Source organism: Pristiophorus japonicus, chromosome 7 (genome assembly GCF_044704955.1).
Source record: "Pristiophorus japonicus isolate sPriJap1 chromosome 7, sPriJap1.hap1, whole genome shotgun sequence".
NCBI lineage: Eukaryota > Metazoa > Chordata > Chondrichthyes > Pristiophoridae > Pristiophorus > Pristiophorus japonicus.
Window position 1 is genome coordinate 194,059,256 of NC_091983.1, and position 26,448 is coordinate 194,085,703.

The 26,448-nt window shown below is 44.5% G+C and overlaps 1 protein-coding gene across 3 annotated transcripts in view; it reads left to right on the top strand.

The window, feature by feature from the left end:
- Positions 1-26,448, top strand: part of cep57l1 (centrosomal protein 57, like 1) — a 245,591-nt gene that overhangs the window by 122,271 nt on the left and 96,872 nt on the right. For all 3 annotated transcript variants that reach the window (XM_070885656.1, XM_070885655.1, XM_070885657.1), the window contains one exon: positions 6,477-6,636. In XM_070885656.1, the coding sequence (XP_070741757.1) occupies positions 6,477-6,636 (160 nt within the window). The remainder of the gene's footprint in view (positions 1-6,476; positions 6,637-26,448) is intronic.

Sequence of the window (26,448 nt, forward strand, 5' to 3'; positions counted from 1 at the left end):
AGTAAAAAACTGTGTATTGCATGGTGTAAAGTCCTGTCCCCTCAGTACAGATTCACACGAGGCATGTATGAAGTCAAGGTCACTCTGGACCTGCACCTTTATTTAACAGCTCTGGAATGCTGCGTTTGCCTGAGACCTGTCCTTATATACCTGTCTCTTGCAAGTGCAACCCTGGTGGTAAGGTATGCAGCGTGCTTAAGTTCTGCATAAAGTTCCCAAAGTAATTGAGTAGCCCGAGAAAGGCGCGCAGTTCTGAGACATTCTGGGGCCTGGGTGCCAGGCGAATTGCTTCTGTTTTGGACTCTGTTGGGCGGATTACATCAGCGGCAATACTTCCGCCCAAAAATTCAACCTCGGGTGCGAGAAACAGGCTCTTGGATTTCTTGATTTGTCGGCCTACCCGATCCAACCGCTTTAGTACTTCCTCCAAATTATGGAGATGGGAGTCGGTGTCCCTGCCCGTGATAAGTATGTCGTCTTGAAATACAACCGTCCCTGCGATGGACTTGAGCAGACTCTCCATGTTGCGCTGGAATATGGCAGCTGCCGACCTGATGCCGAATAGGCATCGATTGTACATGAAAAGGCCTCGATGTGTGTTGATGGTGGTGAGTAGCTTGGATTCCTCGGTCAATTCTTGCGTCATATACGCAGATGTGAGGTCTAATTTTGAGAAAAGTTTACCTCCAGCCAATGTGGCAAATAAGTCCTCCGCTCTGGGCAGCAGGTACTGGTCCTGTAGGGAGACTCTTTATGGTAGATTTGTAGTCCCCACAGATTCGTACGGATCCATCAGACTTCATGACTGGGACGATGGGACTTGCCCAGTCGCTAAATTCCACAGGTGATAAAATGCCTTCCTGCAGAAGCCTGTCTAGTTTGTGTTCAATCTTTTCCCTCATCACATAGGGTACAGCTCTGGCCTTGTGATGGACCGGTCTAGCATCCTGTGTGATGTAGATTTTGACTTTGGCCCCTTTGAAAGTGCCCACACCTGGCTGAAAGAGATGTTCAAATCGCTTTATAACTGTTGAGCAGGAGGTCCATTCCTCTAATGACATGGCATGGACATCATCCCATTTCCAGTTTAGTTTTGCCAGCCAGATTCTCCCCAGCAGTGCTGGGGGGTCTCTGGGGACAATCCACAGGGCAGTCGGTTCACTGTCCCTTTGTGTGTGACAGAGAGCATGGCGCTGCCGAGGACTGGTACGATTTCTTTGGTATAGGTCCTTAGTGTGGTGTCGACCCTTGTGAGTTTTGGTCTGTCTCTTTTATGCGGCCACAGTTGTTCAAATTGTTGAGCGCCCATGCGAGATTGACTCGCTCCCGTATCCAGCTCCATGTTGACAGATATCCCGTTGAGTAGGACCCTCATCATTATAGGAGGCGTCCTGTTGTAGGAGCAGCGGCCATTGATCGTGTTGACCCGCTGTACATCGGTATCCCGGGTTCTGTCCCCACCATCTTCTGGTCCGCTTTCCGACCCATCCGATTCGTATACCAGCCGAGCTGTCGTTTTTTTGCACATGCGGGCCAAATGCCCTGTATATTCACAATTTCTGCAAATAGCCTGCTGAAATCAACATCCCCATGACTAGTGCCCACCCCCACACCTCCAGCACAGACCTGTTCTATTGTTTAAAGTGTTCCCAAAGAATGAGCTGCGTCTGGCTGATCTATCTTGAGCTTCTCTCAGTTTGTAGTTGATTGCTCGCATTGTGGGTTGATGAGGTGTGAACAGCCGTTCCTGTGGCCCTTGATGGCTTCAGCCTGCTGTCGAGAGCCTGTTCTCCCAGTTTTGTCTGTGTGTGGGGGTAGCAGCCTGTTTAGTGCTGTGAACTTCTTGTTCCGATATTTCGTTAGTTGTCGTACCTGCATTGTAAATCAACCTCGTTTCTTCTTCCCCTACCAAGAATATCTGTGCAACCAGTGCTGCTGCCTCTAAGGTCAGGTTCTTGGTCTCGATGAGCTTCCGGAATATGCCTGCATGGCCTATTCCTTCAATGAAAAAGTCTCTCAGCATTTCTCTCCTCAGTTCATCGGAGAACTCACATAAACTAGCCAACCTCCGAAGTTCCGCCACGAAGTCGGGTATGCTCTGGCCCACACAGCGTCTGTAGTTGTAGAACCTGTGTCTGGCCATGTGTAGGCTGCTCGCTGGCTTCAGGTGGTCTCTTACCAGTGTGCTCAACTCTTCAAATTACTTGCTTGCTGGTTTGTCGGGTGCCAGCAGATCCTTCATTAAAGCATATGTTTTCGAGCCACAGCTGGTCAAGAGATGGGCTCTTCTCTTGTCTGCCTTATCGTCGCCGAACCAGTCTTTGGTTACAAAGCTTTGCTGGAGCCTTTCTATAAAGTCCTCTCAATTGTCTCTCGCATTGTACTTTTCATCTGATCCGTTGTTCGCCATTCTGTGGATTCTGTAATCCCGTAACTCGTCGCCACTTTAAAGTCCTGTCCCCTCAGTACAGATTCACACGAGGCATGTAGTGAAGTCAAGGTCACTCTGGACCTGCACCTTTATTTCACAGCTCTGAAATGCTGCACTTGCCTGAGACCTGTCCTTATATACCTGCCTCTTGCAAGTGCACCCCTGGTGGTAAGGTATGCTGGTGGCTACAGGTCATATCTTATTATAGTCATGTATAGCATGTTAGGATACAGTTATATATAATAATGTAAGACGCATGACACATGGGAGCTGGGCCAGCATTCCCGTTGAAATGCAAGAGCCAATCAAGCCGTTCCAGCGGCGAAAGGACGAGCTGTCCATTCAGGCAGACTGCCTGTTATGGGGTAACTGCGTAGTGCTACCCAAAAAGGGCAGGGAGACGTTCATCTCGGATCTCCACAGCACACACCCGGGTATAGTAATGATGAAAGCGATAGCGAGATCCCACGTGTGGTGGCGCGGTATCGACTCTGACTTAGAGTCCTGTGTACGGCAGTGCCGCGTGTGTGCTCAGTTGAGCAACGTGCCCAGAGAGGCACCACTAAGTTTGTGGTCCTGGCCCTCCAGACCATGGTCGAGGATCCATGTCGACTATTTCGCGGTAAAATGTTCCTGGTGGTGGTGGATGCTTTTTCAAAGTGGATTGAATGTGAAATAATGTCGGGGAGCACCGCCACCACTGAAAGCCTGAGGGCCATGTTTGACATCCACGGCCTGCCTGACATATTGGTCAGTGACAGCGGGCCATGTTTCACCAGTGCTGAATTTAAAGAATTCATGACCCGCAATGGGATCAAACATGTCGCCTCGGCCCAGTCTAAACCAGCCTCCAATGGGCAGGCAGAGCGGGCAGTACAAACAATCAAACAGAGCCTTAAACGAGTCACACAAGGCTCACTCCAAACCTGCCTGTCCCGAGTACTGCTCAGCTACCGCACGAGACCCCACTTGCTCACAGGGGTGCCCCCGGCTGAGCTACTTATGAAACCAGACTCTCGCTGGTTCACCCCAACCTGCATGATCCGGTAGAGAGCAGGCGGCAGCAACAAAATGTAAACGATGGTCGCGCCACTGTGTCACGTGAAATTGATCTGAATGACCTTGTGTATGTGCTTAACTATGGACATGGTCCCAAGTGGATCGCGGGCACGGTGATAGCTAAAGAAGGGAGTAGGGTGTTTGTAATCAAACTAGACAATGGACAAATTTACAGAAAGCACCTGGACCAAACGAGGCTGCAGTTCACAGACTGCCCTTTACAACCCACAGCAGACACCACCTTTTTCGAGCCCACAACACATACCCAAAGGATCAACGACACCACCCCGGACCAGGAAATTGGACCCATCATGCCCAACAGCCCAGCAAGGCCAGGCTCACCCAGCAGCCCTGCAGGGCCAACAGCACGCCAGCCCAGCGAGGGCACAGCCAACACACCAGAACAGACATTTGTACCGAGGCGGTCCACCAGGGAAAGAAAGGCTTCCGACCGCCTCACCTTGTAATTAGTTTTTACTTTGACTTTGGGGGGATAGTGATGTTGTGTATCTGTAAAACATGCACTCTCATGTTCCGCCACCAGGGAGCGCATCCCCTGAAGTCCCATGGGATCCCAGCATCCCTTGGGAGCACTTTATATAAGCCGGCCCCTAAGGCCTGTTCCTCACTCTGGAGTGTCTTAATAAAGACTGAGGTTACTGTTACTTTAACCTCCCTGTGTGCAGTCTCATCTGTGTTAGGAACACAATATTTACCTGGTCTGGCCGTTCTTGCCATTGAGGGAGTGCAGCGAAAGTTCACCAGACTGATTCCAGGGATGGCTGGACTGACATATGAGGAGAGACTGGATCAACTGGGCCTTTATACACTGGAGTTTAGAAGGATGAGAGGGAATCTCATAAAAACATCTAAGATTCTGACTGGACTGGATAGGCTAGATGCGGGAAGAATGTTCCCGATGTTGGGGAAGTCCAGAACCAGGGAACACAGTCTTAGGATAAGGGGCAGGCCATTTAGGACTGAGATGAGGAGAAACTTCTTCACTCAGAGAGTTGTTAACCTGTGGAATTCCCTGCCGCAGAGAGTTGTTGATGCCAGTTCATTGGATATATTCAAGAGGGAGTTAGATATGGCCCTTACGGCTAAAGGGATCAAGGGGTATGGAGAGAAAGCAGGAAAGGGGTACTGAAGGGAATGATTAGCCATGATCTTATTGAATGGTGGTGCAGGCTCGAAGGGCCAAATGGCCTACTCCTGCGCCTATTTTCTATGTTTCTATATGTGATTCCAGCCCCACAACAATGTGATTGACTCTGAAGTGACTTCGCAAGCCACTCTGCTACACCTACAGCAGTTCACCATCACCTTCTCAAGGGTAATTAGGGTGGGCATTGACATTAAGGGACTGAAAATCCTTGAGTTATGCTGGGATCTTGCCTGCTGGTGCCTTCAGTGCTGGTACTGCCAGAGTATGCAGGGTTTCTGCCGCTGAGAAGCACCTTTCGCAGGTGTGCAGTACAATTTGGAGCACAGGAAACAGTTCTAGCAGGAATTCTGGGAATGACACCATCCAGATTATTCTGCTACCATTTTTGCTGGAAGGCTGCAAGGGCAACAGATGCAATAACCGCCTGCCCCAGCCCCCACAGGAAATCCCAGCCTAATGTCGAACGGCATAACCACATCATGCCCCACTTTCCACCACCTTAAGTTTCCATCTGCCCTGAATGTACTTCGAATTCACTGAAAACTTCCCGGTATTTAGAGGCTGTTATCCTAAAGGAAGAACTTCGTATTAGATTGTGACTCTTACGTTTTTCCACTGGAGGAGGTAGAGAGTTGACTTTCTATTGCAAATATATGATTGTATTCTATTATATCTTTCTTATTTGTTTAATAAAATTGCTTAATATTTGAATGAGGTCTGATGAGATGTTCTATCGCTTTTGGAGATTGGAGGGAGACCATGTGGAGGTGCGGAATAAATTCCAGTAGTTTAAACTTAAATATCAGGGTAGGTTTACTGTGTGTAATCCCAGGCATGTTATTGAAAGCCTACCTATATTTCAAGGGTAGTGCAGACACTCTTAAAGGTTTAGACAACTGGAACATGCCTCTGAGGGTTATGTAAGATAAGAGAGCCAAAATAATCCAGAACAAGAAGTGTAGAGTAGACACCAAAAATAACACTCTCATAGCTCAGTGGGCAAAATTCAGGGTCTCAAAGAGACCCATTAATGCCCCTTTGCGGCGGCCATTCCTAAAAATCGAATGGCTGTCGCTTTGGGGTCAACAAGCCGACTCGAACTAAATTTTTCAGCCTGGACCCCATCCCGCTCGAATGGTTGCATCAACAATGAAAACAATAAAAATGCAATAAAAATACTTACCCATCGATTTTCACTTGAATCCGTCAATCCCCCGCCATGCGTTGCCTCCGGCAGGTTTTTCCGGCTTGCTGATCGGCCTGCAAAATACTGCCCCCGGGTTCAGCTGGGCCGTCAACGAACAGCCTGGCACCCCCTCTTGGGTTCCAGGCCGCTGACCCAGCCGACACCCTCCCTGGAGGCCCAGTGGCCAAAGATAAATATTGATCGAATCTCTCCCCTTCAACGGAGGGAAGAGAGCATGGTGACGCACACGTGCTGTGACATCACCACGACTCCACCACTTATTGACAGCGGCGGAGACCCCAACCGATCCATTTTCAGACAGTAAGCCTGGCTTTGAATCTAAGGTCCGCCCCTTTATGATCCATTTCCTGTAGGACTTTTTAAAAAGTCCTGAAAATGGATCTACTTACCGTTCCAGCAGGTCCAGCAGTAAGTACCACTCCAAAACTCAGAGGTGCGCCAGCCTTCTAGTGCACCTGAATTTCGGCCCCCAGGAATCAATCTGATCTGAAATTTGATCTGAAGCCCAACGGATGACCAGTATGAATGAAAATAATTTATGCAAAATGCAATCACAAGTTATGGCTTATATTGGACAGGTAATTTTAATTACATTTATTTTATCTCTTTAGAGTGTGGACCTTTCTTCAAAACATGCCTTATTAGGAGATTTCTATCAGCCTGCAAGCTTCGAGAAAGTTTCAGTTCGTGTTCTGCAAAGACCAGCCTCTCGCCATGTACATTTCACTGACTCCAGAACAGTTGTGATGGATCCAGTTGCAAACAATAAAGGTATTTTATCCATGTTCTTCTTACAGCAGGGAAGGCTAAGAGGAGAATTGATAGAGATGTTTAAAATCATGAAGGGTTTAGATAGAGTAAATAAAGAGAAACTGTTTCCAATGGCTGAAGGGTCAATATCCAGAAGATACAGGTTTAAGGTGATTGGCAAAAGAACCAGACGCGACATGAGGAAAAATGTTTTTACGCAACGAGTGGTTAGGATTTGAAATGCACTGCCTGATAGGGTGGTGGAAACAAATTTAATAGTAGCCTTCAAAAAGAAATTAGATAAATACTTGAAGGAGATAAAACTGCAGCGATATCGGGAAAGAACGGCAGAGTGGGACTAACTGCATTGCTCTTCAAAAGAGCCAGTGCAGACTCGATGGGCTGAATGGCCTCCTTCACTGCTGCGCTAGTCTATGATTCTAAGTGAAGAATGGAAGTTTTTTTATATGGATTACAATTCTTGTCTAATTCAGGAACAATGTATGTTTCCCATATCAATGTTCTCCTTTTGTTACCTTTCTTCCTAGTGGTTTGTATATGTTTTAACTCTGTGTGTAATATTTCTAAACATGATCCAGTTTTCTGCTATGTTTTTCCTCCCTAAAATTGCTGTCCAGTCCAGTTCTGAGCTCATCCCTCAAAGTAGGCCTATCTACAATTGAATGTGTCTGTTATACTTATTCTCATTTTCATCTTAAACCTAAGTTTAGCCTCCATTATATTATGTTCTCTATTGCCAAGAGGTCCTGTGGCTCTGATCTACTCTATCATCTCCTGGCCGTTACTGACCATTAGGTCCAATAACACTCCAGTTCCCATGGGTTCCTTAACCAATTGTTCCATGTAACAATCCAATATTATATCCATGATCCATGTTTTGATTCCTATTGCACCCTTTATAGGGCCTAAAATTGGTCAATGCATAAGATCCGCCCATTTCTCGGCGGTATGCTGGCAGTGCTTCGTTTCAAACTGCCGGCATACCGCCGAGACCGAAAAGGACAAAATTGGCCAAAATCTTTTTGGCGATATACCAGCGGTCTGCAGCGGGCAGTATGTAACCTAGTAGTTGATCCAAATCGACTTTCTCTTTGATGGACGGTGCAGCACTGAACTGCGCATGTGCGATTTTTTTGCCCCGTTTTTTTCACAGAAGCGTTTTAACTGCAATTTCGGGAATCAGGGGTCATCCACGCATGTGCAGTGACTTGAAGAGGAGGGAGAGAGAATGAGAAGGAGCAGCAACCTAGTCGACGGGCAGTTACTATAAAAACACATTGCAGAGTTAAAAAATATTCTTAACAGCTAATAATTCTACAGTTTGAAGAATAAGAAGACATAGTTTACAAAGCAAAAATCATAACAACAGAAATATTACGGAAATGTTAACAAAAAAAATCAAAGCGCAGAAACATCGAAAAGGATGGGAGATTGAGGGCACCCGCCTTCGACGAGACAGAGTTACCTGCCCTGCTGTTGGGGAGGGTTTACATAGAAACATAGAAACGTAGAAAATAGGTGCAAGAGTAGGCCATTCGGCCCTTCAAGCCTGCACCACCATTCAATATGATCATGGCTGAGCATGCACTTCAGTATCTCATTCCTGATTTCTCTCCATGCCCCTTGATCCCTTTAGCCGCAAGGGCCACATCGAACTCCCTTTTGAATATATCCAATGAACTGGCCTCAACAACTTTCTGTGATAGAGAATTCCACATGCTCACAACTCTCTGAGTGAAGAAGTTTCTCCTCATCTCGGTCCTAAATGGCTTACCCCTTATCCTTAGACTGTGACCCCTGGTTCTGGACTTCCCCAACATCGGGAACATTCTTCCTGCATCTAACCTGTCCAATCCCGTCAGAATTTTATATGTTTCTATGAGATCCCCTCTCATTCTTCTAAATTCCAGTGAATATAAGCCTAGTCGATCCAGTCTTTCTTCATAGGTCAGTCCTGCCATCCCGGGAATCAATCTGGTGAACCTTCGCTGCACTCCCTCAATAGCAAGAATGTCCTTCCTCAGATTAGGAGACCAAAACTGCACACTATATTCAAGGTGTAGCTTCACCAAGGCCCTGTACAATTATAGTAAGACCTCCCTGCTCCTATACTCCAATCCTCTCGCTATGAAGGCCAACATGCCATTTGCCGCCTTCACCGCGTGCTGTACCTATATGCCAACTTTCAATGACTGATGTACCATGACACCCAGGTCTTATTGCACCTTCCCTTTTACTAATCTGTCACCATTCAGATAATATTCTGCCTTCCTGTTTTTACCACCAAAGTGGATAACCTCACCTTTATCTACATTATACCGCATCTGCCATGTATTTACTCACTCATCTAACCTGTCCAAATCACCCTGCAACCTCTTAGCATCCTCCTCACAGCTCACACTGCCACCCAGCTTAGTGTCATCTGCAAACCTGGAGATATTATATTCAATTCCTTCGTCTATTGTAAATAGCTGAGATCCCAGCACTGAACCTTGCGGGACCCCACTAGTCACTGCTTGTCATTCTGAAAAGGGCTCATTTATTCCTAGTCTTTGCTTCCTTTCTGCCAACCAGTTCTCTATCCACATCAGTACATTACCCCCAATACCATGATCTTTAATTTTGCACACTAATCTCTTGTGTGGGACCTTGTCAAAAGCCTTTTGAAAGTCTAAATCGCCACATCCACTGGTTCTCCTTTGTCCACTCTACTAGTTACACTCTCAAAAAATCTAGAAGATTTGTCGAGCATGATTTCCCTTTCATAAATCCATGCTGACTTGGACCGATCCTGTCACGTTTTCCAAATGCGCTGCTATTTCATCTTTAATCATTGATTCCAACATTTTCCCACTACTGATGTCAGGCTAACCAGTCTATAATTACCCATTTTCTCTCTCCCTCCTTTCTTAAAAAGTGGTGTTACATTAACTACTCTCCAGTCCATAGGAACTGATCCAGAGTCATTAGACTGTTGGAAAATGATCACCAATGCATCCACTATTTCTAGGGCCACTTCCTTAAGTACTCTGGGATGAAGACTGGCCCTGGGGATTTATCCGCCTTCAATCCCATCATTTTCTCTTACACAATTTCCCGACTAATAAGGATTTCCTTCCGTTCCTCCTTCTCACTAGACCCTCGGTCCCCTAGTATTTCTGGAAGGTTATTTATGTCTTCCTTCGTGAAGACAGAACCAAAGTATTTGTTTAACTGGTCCGCCATTTCTTTGTTCCCCATTATAAATTCACCTGAATCTGACTGCAAGGGACCCACATTTGTCTTCACTAACCTTTTTTCTCTTCACGTATCTGTAGAAGCTTTTGCAGTCAGTTTTTATGTTCCCTGCAAGCTTACTCTCATATTCTATTTTCCCCCTCCTAATTTGTCCTCCTCTGCTGAATTCTAAATTTCTCCCAGTCCTCGGGTTTGCTGCTTTTTTGGGCCATTTTATATGCCTCTTCCTTGGATTTAACACTATCCCTAATTTCCCTTGTAAGCCACGGTTGAGCCACCTTCCCCGTTTTATTTTTACTCCAGACAGGGATGTACAATTGTTGAAGTTCATCCATGTGATCTTTAAATGTCTGCCATTGCCTATCCACCATCAACCCTTTAAGTATCATTCGCCAGTCTATCCTAGCCAATTCACGTCTCATACCATCGAAGTTACCTTTCTTTAAGTCCAGGACTCTAGTCTCTGAATTAACTGTGTCACTCTCCATATTATGGTCACTCTTCCCCAAGGGGCCTCGCACGACAAGATTGCTAATTAATCCACTCTCATTACACATCACCCAGTCTAGTATGGCCAGCTCTCTGGTTGGTTCCTCGACATATTGGTCTAGAAAACCATTCATTATACACTCCAGGAAATCCTCCTCCACCGTATTGCTCCCAGTTTGTTTAGCCCAATCTATATGTAGATTCAGGTCACCCATGGTAGCTACGGTACCTTTATTGCACACATCCCTAATTTCCTGTTTGATGCCATCCCCAACCTCACTATGACTGTTTGGTGGTCTGTACACAACTCTCACTAGCATTTTCTGACCTTTGGTGTTCCACAACTCTATCCATATAGATTCCACATCATCCACGCTAATGTCCTTCCTTACTATTGCGTTAATCTCCTCTTTAACCAGTAACGCTACCACACCTCCTTTTCCTTTCAGTCTATCTTTCCTGAATATTGAATACCCTTGGTTGTTGAGTTCCCAGCCTTGGTTACCCTGGGGCCGTGTCTCTGTAATCCCAATTTCATCATATCCGTTAACAGCTATCTGCGCAGTTAATTCATTCACCTTGTTATGAATGCTCCTCACATTGAGACACAAAGCCTTCAGGCTTTTTTTCTTAACGCTCTTTGTCCTTTTAGAATTATGTTGTAATGTGGCCCTTTTTGATTTTTATCTTTGATTTTTCTGCCCTCCACTTCTACTTTTCTCCTATATATCTTTTGCTTCTGACCCCATTTTACTTCGCTCTGTCTCCCTGCATAGTTTCCCATCCCCCTGCCATATTAGTTTAACCCCTCCCAAACAGCACTAGCAAACACTCCCCCTAGGACATCGGTTCCGGTCCTGCCCAGGTGCAGACCGTCCGGTTTGTACTGGTCCCACCTCCCCCAGAACTGGTTCCAATGTCCCAGGAATTTGAATCCCTCCCTCTTGCACCATTCCTCAAGCCACGTATTCATCTAAACTATCCTGCTATTTCTACTCTGACTAACACGTGGCACTGGCAGCAATCCTGAGATTACTACCTATGAGGTCCTACTTTTTAATTTAACTCCTAGTTCCCTAAATTCAGCTTGTAGGACCTCACTCCACTTTTTACCTATATCATTGGTACCTATATGCACCACGACAACTGGCTGTTCACCCTCCCACTCCAGAATGCCCTGCAGCCACTCCGAGACATCCTTGATCCTTAGTTTAAACTAGTTGACAGGGGGATGGGAACCTGAAAATAGATTCAGTAGGGAGGGGAGTAAAGCTGAAGTTAGAAAGCAAAAATAAAGAAAGTGAGTTTGAAGGAGAGAAAAAAAAAGCAGGAAAAAAGGGTAAAAAAACAAATTTAAAGGCTCTTTGTCTAAATGCACATAGCATTCGAAACAAAATAGATGAGTTGACGGCACAAATAGATACAAATCAGTATGATTTGATAGCTATTACAGAGACGTGGTTGCAAGGTGACCAGGACTGGGAACTAAATATTCGGGGGTACTTGACAATCCGGAAGGACAGACAGACAGGAAAAGGAGGTGGGGTAGCTCTATTGATAAAGGATGGAATCACTGTAATAGTGAGAAATAATATTGGCTCAAATGATCAGGATGTTGAAACAGTTTGGATGGAGATAAGGAATAATAAGGGGAAAAAGTCACTGGTGGATGTAGTCTATAGGCCCCCTAACAGTAGCAACTCTGTTGGTCGGAGTATAAACCAAGAAATAGTGGTGGCTTGTAAAAAGAGAACAGCAATAATCATGGGTGATTTCAACCTCCAAATTGATTAGACAAATCAAAATGGTCTGGGTATCCTTGAGGAAGAGTTCATAGAGTGCATAAGGGGCTGGTTCCTTGAGCAGTATGTAACGGAACCAACCAGAGGCAGGCTATCTTTGATCTGGTCCTGTGTAATGAGACAGGATTAATAAACAATCTAGTAAAGGATCCCCTCGGAATGAGTGATCATAGCATGGTTGAATTTCAAATTCAGATGGAGGGTGAAAAATTTGGATCTCAAACCAGTGTACTAAGCTTAAATAAAGGAGACTACAAAGTTATGAGGGCAGAGTTGGCTAAAGTGGACTGGGAAAATAGATTAAAGTGTAGGTTGGTTGATAAACAGTGTCATACATTTAAGGAGAACTCCTCTTTTTTTGGCTTGGAAGCAAGTCATCCTCGTATCCAGGGTCTGCCTATGAGTGAGGAGATATTTCACAACTCTCAAGAAAAATATTTAAGGAGATATTTCACAACTCTCAAGAAAAATACATTCCAGTGAGGAGGATAGGATGTAAAAGAAAAGCTAGCAATCCATGGCTAAATAAAGAAATAAAGGACGATATCCAATTAAAACAAGGGTATACAAACTGGCCAAAACTAGTGGGAGGACAGAAGATTGGGAAGCTTTTAAAAGCCAGCAAAGAATGACTAAAAAAATGATTAAGAAAGGGAAAATAGACTATGAAAGTAAACTAGCACGAAATATAAAAATAGATAGCAAGAGTTTCTATAGGTATATAAAAAGGAAAAGAGTGGCTAAAGTAAATGTTGGTCCCTTAGAGGACAAGACTGGGGAATTAGTAATGGGGAACATGGAGATGACAGAAACTCTGAACAAATATTTTGTATAAGTCTTTACGGTAGAGGACACTAACAATATCCCAACAGTGGATAGTCAGGGGGCTATAGACGGGGAGGAACTTAACACAATCATAATCACTAAGGAGGTGGAACTCAGTAAGATAATGGCACTAAAGGCAGATAAATCCCCTGGACCGGATGGCTTGCATCCTAGGATCTTAAGAGAAGTAGCGGCAGGAATAGTGGATGCATTGGTTATAATTTACCAAATTCCCTGGATTCTTGGGAGGTCCCAGCAGATTGGAAAACTGCAAATGTAACGCCCCTATTTAAAACAGGAGGCAGACAAAAAGCAGTAAACTATAGACCAGTTAGCCTAACATTGGTGGTTGGGAAAATGTCCATTATTAAAGAAGCAGTAGCAGGACATTTGGAAAAACATGATTCAGTCAGGCAGAGTCAGCATGGATTTAAGAAAGGGAAGTGATGTTTGACAAATTTGCTGGAGTTCTTTGAGGATGTAACGAACAGTGTGGATAAAGGAGAACCAATGGATGTGGTGTATTTGGACTTCCAGAAGGCATTTGACAAGGTGCCACATAAAAGGTTACTGCACAAGATAAAAGTTCACGGGGTTGGGGGTAATATATTAGCATGGATAGAGGATTGGCTAACTAACAAAAAACAGAGTTGGAATAAATGGTTCATTCTCGGGTTGGCAATCAGTAACTAGTGGGGTGCCGCAGAGATCAGTGCTGGGACCCCAACTATTTACAATCTATATTAACGTCTTGGAAGAAGGGACAGAGTGTAATGTACCCCATTTTTCTGATGATACAAAGATGGGAGGAAAAGCAATGTGTGAAGAGGACACAAAAAATCTGCAAAAGGACATAGACAAGCTAAGTGAGTGGGCAAAAATTTGGCAGATGGAGTATAATGTTGGAAAATGTGAGGTTATGCACTTGGGCAGAAAAAAAAATCAAAGAGCAAGTTATTATTTAAATGGAGAAAAATTGCAAATTGCTGCAGTACTCCGGTACCTGAGGGTCCTTGTGCATGAAACACCAAAGGTTAGTATGCAGGTACAGCAAGTGATCAGAACAGCAGTTGGAGGATATGTTGCATATGATCGCCACGATCGACGGGATCGGGACATGGCGCGGAACCCCCCCGTGCCATAGTGGTCAGGTTGACAGCACCTGAAGGCGGGGAGCTGACATCATCGTCGAGCCCTGAAGCTGCGCCTTCCACATCGCGAGCTTCTCTTGAGGTCTCATTTATTGCACCTGCAATGTCTGACCCCCAGTGACAGCAACAGCACTCCTGGTGCAGTGCTGTACGCCGGCTTGGTACCAGCATGGGGAGATCCAGGCTCAGGGGAACTGGGAAAGGGAAGGGCGGTAGTAAGAAAAAGGGGAATAGTCCCAATGATGGTGTAGCATGCGGTCAAGGACGGGGGTGGCGAGGTCGTGACCGAGGCCAGCAAAGGGTCTTTTTGTTGTACTTGTTCATTGAATAATTTAAGTTTGATTTGTAAATGTTTATTAAAGTTGTAAAAGTTTTGTTAAAGTTGTTATTAAAGTTGTTAAAGTTGTTCGAGTTGTTTTATAGTTATAAGTTTTACAAAGTTTTAAAATTGTTGTATATTTTTGAGATATTTACATAAACGTTTGAAGTTAATTTAAGCACTATTGTACAGTGTCAAACTTTTGAGGTAAGTCATCAGGGTAAGTCCTCCTCCTTCTCATCAGTCTGCGACCTCCTCCAGTTCCCTTATAACTCTGCTCAATAAACCTTCTCACATCTGGTTCCTCCATTTGACAGATTGTCAGCAATATAGGCTGAGATAGTACAGGCCCATTCTTTTTAAATCTCCACAGTATTTTTCAATGAAAAGAATATAACTAAAATGCTTTCTATCTTAATAAGTTACTCAGTAACAATAAAAATACCTTTTCCACACTAAATTGCACTGTAACTCACTGTTCACCTCAGAAATACAGAGGTGCTGCTTTAGCTGACAGTTCCTGATTTCCAAAATGGCGGCTCTGTACATGCCGCCCATTCCCGCCCACTTAAGATCGCGTAAAACCATCTTTTCCAGGATGGTATGCAGCTCCGGTGGTATGTCGGCAGTATGCTATGAAAATCGGACTTTTTGGGCCGTATGTGGGCGGTCCTGCATGGCAGCCGGTGTGCATACCGCTCGGCGGTATGTCAATGATGAATATTCCGCCGAGCGGTATGTCGGCGGTATGTAGGTGTTTTTTGAGCAAAATTGCATTTTTGGGCGGTACGCGGGTGCAATATGTTGACTAATTTGGACCCCTATAGAGTTACCAATCTATCCGTGGTAAATTAAAGTCACCCATAACCATTACATTGTGCCCATCTTTCCCACAATTGCATGTTTGACTCCTTCCAATCAGGTTTTTGGTTCGGCCACATTATTGAAATGGCCCTTATCAAAGTCAAAAATTACATTCTTTGTGATGATGACCATGATAAACTATCCCTCCTCATTCTTCTCGACCTAACTGCAGCCTTCAACACAGTTGACCACACCATCCTCCTCCTCCATCATCCAGAAGGGTGGAACTTCCCTTGCATGGTTCTATTCTTATCTTTCAAATCGTAGCCAGAGAATTACCTGCAATGACTTCTGTTCCCACTCTTGCACCGTTACCTCTGGTGTCCCCCAAAGATCTATCCTTGGTCCCTATTCTATTCCTCATCTACATGCTACCCCTCGGTGATATCAACTGAAAACACAACATTAAGTTCCACATGTACGCTGACGACACTCAGCTCTCTCTCACCGCCACATCTCTGGACCCCTCCACTGTCTCTGATTTGTCACACTGCTTGTCTGACATCAAGTATTGGATGAGCAGAAATTTCCTGCAACTAAATATTGAGGAGACTGAAGCCATTGTCTATGGTCAGTTCCCAATCTTACCATTCCTGGCAACTGTCTGAAGCTGAGCCAACACATCCTTGGTGTTGTGTTTGACCCTAAGATGAGCTTCCGACCACATATCTGCTTCATCACCAAGACTGCCTACTTCCATCTCCGTAGCATCACCCGACTCTGACCCCGCCTCAGCTCAGGTGCTGCCGAAACCCTCATCCAAGCCTTTGTTACCTCTAGACTTAACTATTCCAATACTCTCTTGATCGCTCTCCCATCTTCCACCCTACATAAACAACTTGTGCTCATCCAAAACTCTGCTGCCTGTGTCCTAACTCGCACCAAGTCTTGTTCACCCAGCACCCCTGTGCTTGCTGACCTTCACTGGCACCCAGTCTGACAACGCCTTAGTTTTAAAATCCTCATCCTTGTTTTCAAAATCCTCCATGGCCTCACTCTCTCTATCTCTGTAACCTCCTCCAGTCCTACTAGCCTTCGAGATCTGTGCACTCTTCCAATTCTGCCCTCTTGCACATCCTTGGTTTTAATCATTCCACCATTGGCCGTAGTGCTTTCAGCTGCCTTGTTCCTAAGCTCTGGAATTCCCTCTCTAAATGTGTTTGCCTCTCTACCTCTCTCTTCTCATTTAAAATGCTCCTTAAAACCTACCTCTTTGGCCAAGCCTTTGGTCATCTGCCCTGATAGCTCCATCTGTGGCTCGGTGTCAAAAATGTTTTTATTGATATCGGTCTTGTTAAGCACATTGGGACATTATGCTACATTAAATATAAATGTAAGTTGTTGTTATTGTTCTTGTACACACTTCCTTTATTTGACTGCAGATTTCTTGATCCAATTCCCTCCTCTTGACCTGGTGGTGTAAAGGAGATGACCACAATTACTTTCCCTTCACTCATGTCTCATCTCTCTCCACAGGGTTTCCACCCTATCTACATCCACAACAGTTCTCTTTCACATGAAAGTCTACATCCTCTCCCAGTTTGTCATTTTAATTTTAATCCCTATATGTTTACTCAGCCTGTGTCACTGTTGAACCAGGTCTCTATGGTGCCTATGATACCAGTTTCTCTCCAGCAAAAACCTGCAGGTCTCTTATTTTATTGCTAAGGTTCTTTGCATTCATTTATAGAAATTTAAAATAGCCATTCGCTTATTTCCTGGGTTGATGTGTTTATTTATTTTGTTATTATTTCCTCATGTAGCCTTATCCATTACTCCACACACTTTCTTGCCATATAAGTACGATCCAGGTTCTGTATCTTTTCTACCTCATTGTTTTCATTTCCCTTCTTTCCAGTTCTATTCTGTTTATCATTCCTCCTACCTTAATTGTTAAATCCTCCCACACTGCCTCATTTTTCACCTCTTTCAAGGACATTGGTACCAGACTGATTCAGGTGAAGTCTGTCCTCTTTGTATGGCTTCCCTATTCCCAAGAACTTGTCCTTATAAGATCTGTCAGAAGAGACCTGTCTGTGATTACAACAAACCACGCTGGGTACAGGTATATTGTAAATAAGCACAGCAGATTTCATTAAGTGGTTTACTTCCAGTACAAAGAAATAATACTTAACAAGGCGATAGACGCCTGTTCCTTGAAACATCAACGGAAGTCCACTGAGTGATTGTGGTGCGATCTCTTGCTGTGTTCTGTTGACTGTAGTTCTCCTTCAGTCTTCCTCTGTGTTCGTGCTGCCTTCAGGATTCAATAGCTGCTTCTCTTATATCTTTTCCTCCCTTTCAAATACTGTGAGAGCCTGCAGTTGTTTAAGCCTCACAATACATCTAATTCTAAGACTCCCGCCTTTGACCTTCAATAGCACAGTCTATCGTTATCTTGTTGTCCTCCCTTTTTGCAGCAGGAACCATTTTCCCTCTGAGAACTTCTACCCAAACAACTTCACACATAATACATCACTAAGCTTGATTTTGTAAAATTAGGATGAAAATGATACATTATGCAGACCCTTTTCTTACTAATTAATATTCTGGCCTTAAGTTTCAGCACTTAAAAATGGTTAACATATAATCGGTTCACTTTACCATAATGCTTTACTTCTCAGTTTTTACCATGGTTAGCTAAGCTTACACACATTTTAGTTACTTTTATTATATAACAGTTAAACAAAATCATTATTAAAACACTAACACAACATGTAGGTAAGTTTTATCTTACATCCTAATGTTCTAAGAATCTGAAATGTTTCCTCATACACAATCTTTATAGCCATACATTGACCTGTCTAATCTGCATCTCCTTCATTTGTCCAGCACCTGACATTAGGGATAATCTTGAGATCATTGACCTCGAAGTCTTGCACTTCAGTCTTGAACCCAACTGTGTAAGCACTTTCTCCAAGTCCTCAATCCTACACTTTTCAATTGTTCCTATGTGAATCATGACTTCTGGCTGGTTTCCATCATTTTTCATGAGATTTTTTCATCTGTTTTGTTATTTCCTTTACCTTGATACTTGGGAGACAACACAACATTCAGCCCTCCTGATCATGGCTCCTAATTATCGTCCCCCAGAACTACCACTCTTCTCATGCCTAGTATACCTGGTTTTTTTCATGGTGATCCCCTTGCCCCACAATCCATGGTGTGCTTTCATTATCCTCCTCGGTGCATTGGTCCTTGTCTTCACCATGGGTGTAAAGAACAGTGCACATATCGGACAAGTCCACACTCATAGGATTTCCCTGTACTGGTTTCTCCTATCTCCTCTTCCTGCTTCTCCCACTGTGGGGCTTCCTTTTTTCTGCTTCACCAAGAAAGACAAATTGGAATATTTTCTTGATGGTGAGAATTTGGGAGCTGTGGAGGAGGGATTTAGGTGCCCATATGCGCAAATCACTAAAAGCTAGTGCATAGGTACAAAAAGTAATTTTTAAAAAGGCTGATGAAATGTTGGCCTTTATTTTAAAGGGGTTCATAGAATCATAGAAGTTTGCGGCACAGAAGGAGGCCATTCGGCCCATCGTGTCTGTGTTGGGTTGGAATTCAAAAGTGAGGAAGAGACGCTTCAGTTGTATAGCCTTGGGTCAGACCTCATCTGGAGCACTGCGTTCAATTTTGGGCACTGAACCTCATGAAAGATGTATTGGTTTTAGAAGGGGTACAGCAGAGATTCACCAGAATTATACCAGGCTGATATGTTAAATTATGAGGACAGGTTGCTTGTATTTTATTGAGTTTAGAATATCGAGGGTATACTTGATTGAGGTGTTTGAAATTATAAAAGGATTCGATAGGGTAGATGCAGAGAAACTATTTCCTCTGGTGGGGGAATTTAGGACAAGAGGACATCATAAAATTAAAGCTAGACCATTTAGGAGTGAAATCAGGAAACACCTTTTCACACAAAGGTTAATGGAAATCTGGAATTCGCTCTCCTAAAACACTGTGACTGTTAGGACAATTGAAATTTTCAAGACTGGGTTTGATAGATTATTGTTGAGTAAGGGTACCAAAGGATATAGAACAAGGTCAAATAAATTGAGATGAGGTATTGATCAGCCATGAAAGAAGGAAGGAGCTCAATGGGCTGCATGGCCTACTCTTGTTCCTATGTTCCAATGTTCTTTGGTCTCTCTTTATCCATGTGTTGCCTTCCAAAAGTCTTTCCTTCCCAAATATATTGTAAAGTGTGGCAAGCTGGTTCTTGAGCTCAGCATGCCTCTGCTCAAGCAATACTATTTACAATCCAATAGCTCAACTATTTACAATTTATATTAATGACTTGGATGAAGGGACTGAGTGTAATGTAGCCAAGTTTGCTGATGGTACAAAGATAGGTGGGAAAGCAAATTGTGAGGAGGACACACAAATCTGCAAAGGGATATAGACAGGTTAAGTGAGTGAGCAAAAATTTGGCAGATGGAGTATAATGTAGGAAAATGTGAGGTTATCCACTTTGGCAGAAAAAATAAAAAAGCAAATTATAATTTAAATGGAGAAAAATTGCAAAGTGGGGGTCCTTGTGCATGAAACACTTAGAAAGTTAGTATGCAGGTACAGCAAGTAATCAAGAAGACAAATGTAATGTTTGCCTTTAGTGCAAAGGGGATAGAGTAAAAAGCAGAGAAGTCCTGCTACAACTGTACAGGGCATTGGTGAGGCCACACCTAGAGTTCTACGTACAGTTTTGGTCTCCGTATTTAAGGAAGGATATACTTGAATTGGAGGCTGGTCAAAGAAGGTTCACTAGGTTGATTCCGGAGATGAGGGGGTTGACTTATGAAGATAGGTTGAGTAGCTTGGGCCTATTCTCATTGGTGTTCAGAAGAATGAGAGGTGATCTTATCGATAATGAGGGGACTCAACAAGGTGGATGTAGAGAGGCTATTTCCACTCATAGGGGAAACTAAAACTAGGGGACATAGTCTCAGAATAAGGAGCTGCCCATTTAAAACTGAGGTGAGGAGGAATTTCTTCTCTCAGAGGGTTGTAAATCTTTGGCCTGTCACAGCTAAAGAAGACTTTTTTTGTTCTCTAATCATTGAAGATTTCCTTTTTAATGTATCTAATTTTGTCACAGCTACAAAACATTAATGACTCCTAACTTTACAAAGGAGGATTCAAAACCCCATGTGGGGGGGGTGGGGGGTGCGCGGGGGGGGTGCGCGGGCAAGGGTTCTGCATCATAGGCCTTAGGATTCATTTTTACTTAGTATATTATTGGTAAGATTGTCCTTGTTGACAAGAAAAGAATGCCAAGTTTTTAAATAAAAGACATTACCCTTATCAGCCTCTTTGTTTTGCCAAAGAAAACCTTTTATTCTAAGCAGAAATAGTTTTCATCTGTAGTTAAAGTAAATAGAAAGACTTAGCCTGGGGGTGGTGGTGGGAGGAATGAGGGGTTAAAAAAGCAGCAGCTCCTGTTCCGGTCTGAAGATTAAACATGTGAAACATTTTGTAACATTCCTTTGACACAACCACACTTTACAACAAACTATTAGATAAAACCTATTTAAACATCAAAGTTTATGTAGCTGGCATTTGTAATCAGTTTCAAATATTAAAATATGTAGAATCATAACCATTTTAATACAACCCAGGCAGGCAGCTTGATGTAAGGAACATTGGGGTGAAAATTCGGTTGTGCCCATTTTGAGGAGTAAATCCAGGTGGCGTGGTAATTTTTGCGCCTTGAAAAAGTTTGCATCTCCCGCCGAGAAATTTGTTGGAATCGGACGAAGAGCTGAAGGTGTCGCTAAATCAGCCGTTACACCTGATCTGGGGGGGACGCTAACAAAAACGCTGCCACTAAATTTTGCCGAAGCATTGCGCAAGGTAAGGTAAGTATGCGCATACGCAGCTCCACCTCCTCACTGACCTGAGAGCTGGAAAATGGAGGAGTAGGGAGGAAGGCAGAGAGCTCACCACTTCTCGGTCACACCCTTGAGGCCTTGCTTGAGCTGTTGAGAGGCACAACAATGCCCTACATCCTGGAGGGGGACGAAGGCCATTGCCAAAGGTATTCAGGAGGCTGCGGAGGGAGGTGGCCCAACACGTCTCTGCCCGCAATACGGTGGCCAGGACAGCAACACAATGTCGCAAAAAATTCAATGACGTCACGAGGGTTTTCAGGGTGATTACCCTTTACATTAACCGTTTATATGAGCCTCACTGTCTTACACAATGTAAGGGCTTTACAATGCCCCCCTTCCCCGCCTTGCTCCTCGTTGCTGGAGACACCCTAAAAGTTCTCTATCGCCTCACCAGACATGCTCCGTCATCCAAGCGCCTCTCACCTTCTAGCTCCCTACTCAGCCTGAGGACACCTACCAACAATTTATAACTCTCCATTTCCGGTCACAGGCCTTCTGCCTCATACTTACTCGTAGCTCTTTGTCCCCAAATCCCATAGGTTGAAATGCAGACCTCGTGACATTAGTAGCGAGTCACTTACTGCAGACACATGTGGCACATGAGTAGCTACAGACCCACTGGCAACTTCTTGTTTTGGTCATAGCAGGCCAAATTCGCCCACAGCAGGTGGGAGCAGCAACGGACAGGAGATAGGACCTCACCGCGGTCAAGGAGTGGTGGCGGCCGGCACGACAGTGACGGTTTGTGAATTACATGTCCGTTTTCTGTGAGAGCCCTGACCCTTGAGTCCACATAACTTACAACATGTAGCTCCAAATAACAATGCCCCCTCCTTCTTGCCTTCCTGCCCGATCCCCAACTGCTACCACACTTGTGTTGCTTTATGTTTACAGATGATGAGCCAGATGAGCCGCAGCCTGCTCGTCAGCCATTGTCATCACGTGAAGGGGAAGATGAGGAGAACATGGAGACATGTGTGGCCACAGAGCGGGACCCATTCTCAGTGCCAGCGAGTGGAGAGACCAGCTCGGTGGAGGGCACCAACATGTTCCTGGGGTTTGTTGATCCTGATGCTCCTGTCCCCAGTGGCCTGCAGCAATGCGCAGCGTGAGTGGGAGCTCAGGAGCCAGCTTACCAGAGAATAAGTTGGCTCAGGAGTCCTGCTCAGAGACAATCGGGCAGATGAGGACCTGGATTTGGAGGCTATGTCCAGGGAGTTGATGCAGATGCATCGTGAGCTTATGGGTGCATTGGGGACGGTGCCGCAGAGTGTGGATGCACATGCTGTGAGTGTGGCGGAGGCCGCCTCAAGCATTGCCCATGGCTCTCAGCAGTCCACTGAACCCATCCTTTCCTGGCTAAACCGGGAATGGGCTCAACGAGCGACATTGGGGTCACAGAGGTGATAGCGCATGTCATGGTTGACGTGGCAGCAGCCATGACATCACAGGCCGAAGCCACGCAAGGTCTTCGTGATGTCACACAGATACTGGTTGCTGGCATGCACTCTCATACTGCAGCGTTTCAAGCGCAGGCTGTGCTTATGCAATCTCTCGGTGATGCAATGCAAGCAGTGTTTGCTGCTATCCTCTCTGTCATCCCCACAGTCGGACGGGGAACAGATGGTGCCACAGCAGTTCAGCAATCTGTGGGGGCACATGTTGCTCCTGATGTTCTGACTCCGCCCCGGAGGAGTGGCAGTGGGCTGCTGGAAATGGAAGGTGCTGTCCTTCCTCACGATTATATCATACCAGCTCCCACCACTGCCAGTCTGCCTCTGCATCCACCACGGCCTGCATCTCAGCCATGCCACACTGCTGCTGCCCATCCTGAGGCAGTGCAGTCAGCAGTCGGGCCTTCCAAGGCCCACAGCTCGTCCAGGCCGTAATTGTCGGCCATCTGTCCTGTCTCCCTCAGACACGAGCAGCCCTCAAGTGGCCTTGCTGCAGGCACTGAGGCCACATTGAGGAGGAGCAGTAAGCGTGGGAGGGGTGGTGAGGCAGAGGGGTCTGAAATGCCAGCGCAATAAGAAAATGTGTCCCCATGGGAGCTCTGTACATATGTTCTGCAGTATAATGATGTTTTGTTTTATTTGCGGGTGTGGGGTTTTTGGGGTTATTTGAGTGATGTTTGAAAAATAAAATGTTACTTTGACCGTCTCCTTCAGCCTCTGGTCTATGACTATGGACTTGGAATGGAGATATGCCATTATTGTGACACAATGCGAGGTCATTATTAGCTACATCCCTCAGCTTCCTCCATTTAAGCAAAGCAATGCCTTATGAGCCACTGCGGAATAGCCCTGGTGTCGCCAACATTGGCACGCTGCCTCCTCTGTGGCTGCTGCTGGTCCTCGTCATCTTGCTGGACATTCTGGTTCCCTGTTCCACCCTTAGCTGCAGCACGAATGCAGAGATGGGCTTTGATTTTGTCAGCATATACGTATGACATTGAGTACAGATGATCAGCTGATAACAGTAATACTGATGCTATGTCCAGGTTGCTATCCCCATCACAAGTTACACCCAATAGGGAAGAAGTGTTCTATTTTTCATACATTGATGAACTGCAAGTCACAGCTGAAGAGATTGGTAGAGCAACCAAACGTGACCCACTTATGTCAAAGGTGTATAATTATATAGCAAATGGCTGGCATGTAGGGGGTGGTGGGTTTGTCAGCCTTTTCTGACCTTAACGGTTCGAATCGTCCCACTCCCTGGTTCTCGAGCTTGGAATTATTTAGAGGATGTAGACAGACAACTGTTTGGTGCAAGAACAAATATTTTATTTAGAAAATAGCACACCACGCTCATTAACTTAATAGCATATAACGAAATGTACAGAAAAAGGGGGAAAACGTATATGCAATGGATACAGAGATTATGCAGTGAAAAAAAAACACCTCCCACCACTACACTAACTAAGTTACGCTCTGAAATTGCAGGGACTATGCTCACCAAAGGATTTCTCCACCATTTAGACCAGTTGCACACTGCTTTCTCTCTCTTGAATCTTGTGGATTCTTTGGCTGGTTGCAATGTCTTTGGTATTAGCACTGGTCAATGTTTTGATGGTAAATAAGTTTTTTCCTTGAGTCAGTGCTGGATGATTGTTGTTTTTCAGTGACTCCGAGGCTTCTTGTTAGGTTCTTCTTGTTGCGTTGCTGTAACCTCGTGTGGCAAGTTAGATATTTCAAAGCCAGAGTCAAAGAGCCCAGAGTCCAAATGCTTTTCCAGAGTGTTCTTGAGTACGTTTCTTCAAAAGTGTTTCCTCAGCCCAAAGGTTACCCCCCAAGCTACCAGCAAGGCCCCCAGTTATACCTGAGAGGCTGCTTAAACCTCCGTGCCAAAGCTCGGGTGCACAATTGATTTTTGATGACTGCTTTTGTGCAATTTTGGCAGGCTGATTAACTCTGTGATCCCTTTGTGAGAATTTTGGTGGGCTGATGTATCATGCTAATGTTCAAAGATTCCCAAAGGTGTTGATGGGGTTTTTGTGAATGGTGCTGTTAGAATGTAATCAGGTCTTGATACTGTCCATTGTGTGTTTTGCTGATGCCAGGGTTTTTCTGTATAGCCTTTTAAGAACTATTAAAATATGTATGTATCTGGGTCCCTGGTAAGTGGGCTTTTTTTAGACTGCTAATGTCTACCTGGGGTCTGCCTCCCAGGTGGGTTAACAGCCCTATAAGGATCCCATTTCCCTATGCAGACCCAGCATACAGTGTAAAATGTCCAAGCTCAATCTAAAAAGCCCTAGTTTAGTCGAAAGGCGCCTAATAGTAAGATATTTCTGTCCAAGTTTCTCCTCCAAAAGTCTAACACAGTTCCCTTTTAAATTCCAGACACATGTCCATTGAATAGGGGTCCAAGAATTTTGTGAATCCAACAGGCCAAACCAGGGGTATCAGAGAAATATATTCATCCATACTTCATTCGTAGGAATGAATTATCAGTGGATAAAGATTGTATCATGTGGGGTGCTAAAGTAGTTCAGGTCCAAATAATTAGAAGATCTTTATGACCAGCGCCTGGGAATGTACTTGACCAAGAGTTTTGCACGCAGTTACTTATGGTGGCCAGGTCTAGATAAAGATATAGAGTATATCGTTAGTCAGTGTACAACATGTCAATTGGTTAGCAAGAAACCACCATCAGTACCATTGCAGCCATGGAAATGGCCTCCCAGGATGTGGCAAAGGTTACAATTAGATTTTGCTGAGCTGGAAGGACAACAATTGTTTATTGTGATTGATAGCCATTTGAAGTGGGTAGAGGTGTTTCCGATGTGGAAAATAACAACAAGTAAAACAATAGACAATTTGCGAAGATTGTTTTCTTCATATGGCCTCCCAGAAGAAATTGCGTCTGATAATGGGCCGCAATTTTGTTCAGAAGAATTTGTACAGTTCATGAGCAGAAATGGTGTGAAACATACCAAGGTTCCACTGTACCACCCTGCTTCAAATGGGTGCAGCAGAGCGCACAGTACACATTGTAAAACATGCCCTCATCAAGCAAATATTGGATCCAAATCCAAAGAAACAGCAGTTGTTGTTGGACCACAAATTGGCAAATTTTCTAATTACTTGTCGTAATACTCCTCACTGGTTGAACACCAGCAGAGTTCTTTCTCAAATGACAGCTGCGAACTCAGTTCTCGTTGCTAAAGCCAAACTTGGCACACTTAGTAGAAGAGAAACAATGAAGACAGAAAGAGAATCATAATAGAGGTAGAGTAAAAGAGAAAGAAATGTGAAATTGAATCAGAAGGTTAGAGTGAACAACCATCACCATAAATGGTTAAAGTGGTTTCCAGGAAGAATAGTGAAGATATGTGGCTCTCGCACATATTTGGTCAAGATGTTTGATCATGGAAAGGTTAGGTTTGTTCACATTGATCATATTTTACCGACAGATGTGGAAGGAGTTGAAAATTGGAATGATTCGATTATTTCTGATGAGTCAGATAGTCTTGTTACAAGTAGACTACCAGTAGCAAATTCTATATAAGATGTACTAGAAAACAAGTCCAAGAGAATGTCAGAATTTAAGTCTGAGTCCGAGTCAGGCAGGCAAACAATCTGAAGTTGTAGAGAGTCCAAATCTAAATCAAGGGTTACCCTTGGAAGAAAGCTCTCCTCAGTCTCACCGAGGATGAGTCTAACTTCAAGACCATGTTTGGAAAGTTCTGTTCGAGAGCAAAGGTGTATCCTCTTCGAGACAGAAAA